Below are 4815 nucleotides of genomic sequence, written 5' to 3'. Positions count from 1 at the left end.
CGTTCGAACCCGTTTAAGCACGCAGTAAAATTCCAGTTCTAAAAATCGTCCATGCAGTAAAATACCAAATCTGCGCATGTCAAAAAGTTCAGGAATCACTCCTCCACTAGGTTATAGCGTTGGCATATCTTACTTTGTGTGATTTAATGGGTAAATGTTTGTCAGCTCGATGGAGTCTGCTTAACCCAGCCAAGTGCTGCTTCTCCCTAGCGCCATCCCTGCACGACTTGCAGCAATAATGAGTGTTTGGGGTAAAATGGCGCTTTTAAAAAACTTCTTCAAAGCATTTCTAATGCTGCAATTTCGGTCGTCAACCGCATTATAATTTACCACTGGTATTCGTTTTTCTTTTGCTTTTTTCGTTATTTTAGTAAGTAATAAATAATACAATACAATTTATTTATTTTGTGTCGCCATTTAAAGCAAAACTAAGCTCCTGGCTTTTGCCGATTTTGCTGAAACGCTGAAATAACCAGTTTCAGTCGTCAAAGTCCTTATAAACAATAAAACTTAAAGTTTAAAAAGCAGAGTAAAACCAGGATCAGACATTAATAAAGAAATATATCGCAGAAATTATTTATTAAACAGCTTGCAATTATTTGTACACAAACGCAGCAATCGCGCAACAGCAGCAGCAATCAGTCTCTACGACGTCACAAATCTTTTTGAAATGCAATATGACGTCATTGCTTCACTTTGTGACGTCATTGCTTCTCGTCGTCACTTCCGACCATCGGCCCCAGTTCCGTGCTGTCCGGGGAATTCCCTTTCGCCCCCTTCCTGAGACGAAGCAACCCCATCCAGCATTTCGCGGGGGGTGCAAAGAACAACCTGGGGGGGTATTACATCATGGTATTTTCGTATTGTGACGTCACGTTTCAAGCCGAAAACCAATGAAAGTTTATTTTTACTTTTTTTTTACTAATGATATTTTTGCAGTGAATTAGTAAATTCAATAATTGCGTGTCGCTTAAATTACAAAATTTAAAATAATGTTGAATTGGAAGAAAAATCGATTCCTTCTGTTATCAGCATCAGTTTGAATCAAAACACTAACAAACCATCGTCACAATAGCCACAGTGACGTCACAACTCACATGTAGTAACACGCGGCGAAAGCTCCCCCGCTGAGGTCAGCCAACCAGAACAGCCAATGGCGGCTCCAGGCTTTCCCGCCAACAAGCACAGCCGGACCAATCACCCGTGACGGACTGATGCCGATCGTTCCGACCCACCGGCTGCGAACAATGGGTGTGACGTCAGTGTAATGACGTCGTAAAACTACAACCCGCTGCAATCTTACGTCACAATGGGTTATCGTTACGTTTTAATGGGAAAGTTTCTAGATTTATAAAGTTTTAAGGTTTACGTCAATTTTATAAAGCTTGCGCATACTTTGGTAAATGAATTTCAGGGGTTACTATTCAAGTAAATAAAGTTGGACATTTTTTTTTGGTTAACTGGCTCGTTATCGTCAGGCCTCGGCGTTATCGGACGCTTTAAGGAACAGGTTTGTTCGCTCAATGCTTGAGTAATACAAGTTTGGAAAGAAAATTTTAATGTTTAAATTGTTCTTGGTGTCAGTAAGATAAAGCTTGTGCTAAAAATCCATTATGTGAGCCTTCTCCGTTAATACATATTCATTTTCGACGTGACAGGCGGAAAAAAATTATTAAGAGATTAAACAAATTCTACAAATGTATATTAAACTGGAGAGATAACAGGTTCCTCCAACTTAAACATCTACATTACGTCACGTCATGACTTAATCTATGACGTCATATACTCACGAAGTTAAGATTCCCTGAAAGACGCTCATTCCGATGGCGAGCGTTCCGGTCTGCTGGTCAAAGCGCTGGTCTGCGCAGACCGCTAGTACGCAGAAGACCAGCATTGCCACGACAACGAACTCGTTCAAGAAAACAACTGATGACGTCACATGCTCGGGGATCGCGATTATTCCGGGGTTTTCCCCGAGGATCACCTAGGAAGTAGATTTTACAAATGACTTGACTTTGACCTAAGTTATTTCACAAATGACTTGACTTGGACTTAAGTTATTTCACAAGTGACTTGACTTGGACTTAAGTTATTTCACAAATGACTTGACTTGGACTTAAGTTATTTCACAAATGACTTGACTTGGACTTAAGTTATTTCACAAATGACTCGACTTTGACTTAAGTTATTTCACAAGTGACTTGACTTTGACTTAAGTTATTTCACAAATGACTTGACTTGGACTTAAGTTATTTCACAAATGACTTGACTTGGACTTAAGTTATTTCACAAGTGCCTTGACTTTGACTTAAGTTATTTTACAAATGACTTGACTTTGACTTAAGTTATTTTACAAATGACTTGACTTTGACTTAAGTTATTTTACAAAAGCCTTGACTTGGACTTAAGTTATTTCACAAATGACTTGACTTTGACTTAAGTTATTTCACAAATGACTCGACTTTGACTTAAGTTATTTTACAAATGACTTGACTTTGACTTAAGTTATTTTAAAAATGGCTTGACTTGGACTTAAGTTATTTTAAAAATGGCTTGACTTGGACTTAAGTTATTTTACAAATGACTTGACTTTGACTTAAGTTATTTTACAAATGACTTGACTTTGACTTAAGTTATTTTACAAATGACTTGACTTTGACTTAAGTTATTTTAAAAATGGCTTGACGTGGACTTAAGTTATTTTACAAATGACTTGACTTGGACTTGGGTTATTTCACAAATGACTTGACTTGGACTTAAGTCATTTTAAATTACTGACCTTGGCTGTGGCCGCGGCCATTATGGATCCGAGACACTGGAAGATGACGTAAGGGACAAACATGACGGGCCTCAACTCCCCCGCTATCACCATGGCAACCGACACCGCAGGGTTGAAGTGGGCGCCGCTGTGACGTAACAAACGAGGTTAACTTATGAAAATTTTATAAAAAAATCGATATAATCTAAAAATCAGTGTAAACTTAATATTTTAATATTTATCTCCTTACATTTAACGTTCGTAACAAAACAATTAGGTTGGCGACCGTTTTTTCAGAAAAAATAACTGAATTTGTGTTGCAGTAAAAATGAAATAAGGACCTGTAATTACCAAAAGATAAGTTTTTTGTTTGTGTTTTATGTCTGGGGCGATTATTTTTTTGACTTTAAATAAAAAAGTCAAAATTTTGTCAAAATGATAATTTTTTAGGCAAAATTTGTCATTTTTAGGTACAAAATATCGCCCTAGTTGTGACGTAAATAACCCCCATGTTGTTCCCCCCCCCAAGATCCAGTTTAAGTGTTGAACCGACCTTATCTTCCAGAAAACAGTGACCATCATCCAAACTGACAGACCTGCTTGCAAAGCTGGCATGAACACGTTCACCAGATATTCATCCTCGCAACCGTGTTCCTCCGCCACTGATCTGAAGGTCAAAGGTCACATACTTTGTTATTGTACTTTTCACCACGATGTTGCGACAAAAATAACTTCCTCAAACCATAAAGAATTTATTTTAGTTAATTTGTATTACGTCATTATACTTTATAAAAAAAATGTAAAAAATGACGTCATATCAAAATATAAATTATAATTTAGTTACTTTACATGACGTCATTGTTTTTTTTTTGGCATAAAAATGTAAAGAATTGATGTCACAGTAAAATATAATGCAATAATATAGTTTTATTGCGCAATTTTTAAATGACCCGTTTACGATAATGTTATTACGTCATACACGTCGCACGACAAAAATTAACAAAAAAAAAATTAAAAAAAACGTGAAATTAAGAATATTTATACTCAAATCCATAAAAATTATAATTTAGTTACTTTAATAATGGTCTAATTATATTTTTTACATAAAATGCGCCATATTAAAAGTGTAAAATTTTATTGCGCGATTTTAAATCGGCACCTTTACGATAATGTTATTACGTCACACTACACAAGCCCGTACTATGACGTCACACTTACGTAGTGTTGTCGTCACTCTCGACAGAGGGGCCGTCCCCGTAAGGCGTCATCGCCATGCTCCCCCAAAACGTGATCATGAATTGTGACGTCATCTCGGTTAACAAAGGTATGACGTAGGTGCGAAATATTTTCTTGTCGCGAGCCATGATTTAAATTAATAAAATCCTGGAAAGTGGAACAAGTTTGATCAACAAAAGGTTTTAACCCAAAGCTTCCTGCGTTCTGCTGAACCTTGAATTGCGATCTGTTATTGCAGGAAAATGTACACACCAGCTTTTTTTTAAGTTTTCACTTTATATTTAATATACATTGTGAAAGTAATTGCCTGATAAGATTTACTTCTAAAGGTTAAATAGTGTTGCTGACTGCTTATCAAAGTCAGTAATCGACGTGGTTTGAAGAAACAATTAAGTTCTTCTCAATTAAATTTGGTTTATATATTGTGTTTGCGGCAAAGGTATGAATTAATTTGGTTTTCTCGCTCGCAAGTACTTTCAAGCTACGCCGATCAGTTATGATTTGTTGAAACGTTTGTTGACAAGTTTATGCCAGCGTTATTGCTTGTTAATTTGATATTTGATTAGACTTAATGCAGAGAAAATACGCTTACTGTTTTACAACATGCGACCAAGCTGAAATGCTGTTTAAAAGTTTGTAAAAAAGAGTTCGTTAAGTCAAGGCTTTTGCAACTTTTTTCAGTTGAATGCGTAACTGCGAATTTTGCTGGGTCGAAAGGTGATGAAGGTTTAAAGGCGCCTTTCACATATTTTACGGTTTTTTAAGGTCGCTGGTAACTGGTTTTGTCATTAGAGCCATAGATGAGATAGTTATCAAACATA

The 4815-nt window shown here is 36.4% G+C and overlaps 1 protein-coding gene across 1 annotated transcript; it reads right to left on the bottom strand.

The window, feature by feature from the left end:
* Positions 1–704: 704 nt before the first annotated feature.
* Positions 705–4122, bottom strand: LOC146141390 (aquaporin-8-like). The gene is made up of 6 exons (XM_083390095.1): positions 3977–4122; positions 3312–3425; positions 2780–2906; positions 1791–1984; positions 1098–1238; positions 705–831 (listed from the first exon to the last, which is right to left on the bottom strand). The coding sequence occupies exons 1-6, from the start codon at positions 4120–4122 to the stop codon at positions 705–707; spliced, it is 849 nt and encodes a 282-aa protein (XP_083246221.1).
* Between the last annotated feature and the right edge of the window lie 693 nt (positions 4123–4815).

This window comes from Ascidiella aspersa, chromosome 5 (genome assembly GCF_963924565.1).
Source record: "Ascidiella aspersa chromosome 5, kaAscAspe10.2, whole genome shotgun sequence".
NCBI lineage: Eukaryota > Metazoa > Chordata > Ascidiacea > Phlebobranchia > Ascidiidae > Ascidiella > Ascidiella aspersa.
The sequence above is the reverse complement of the archived record's forward strand: the minus strand, read 5'-3'. Positions and strand labels throughout refer to the sequence as shown.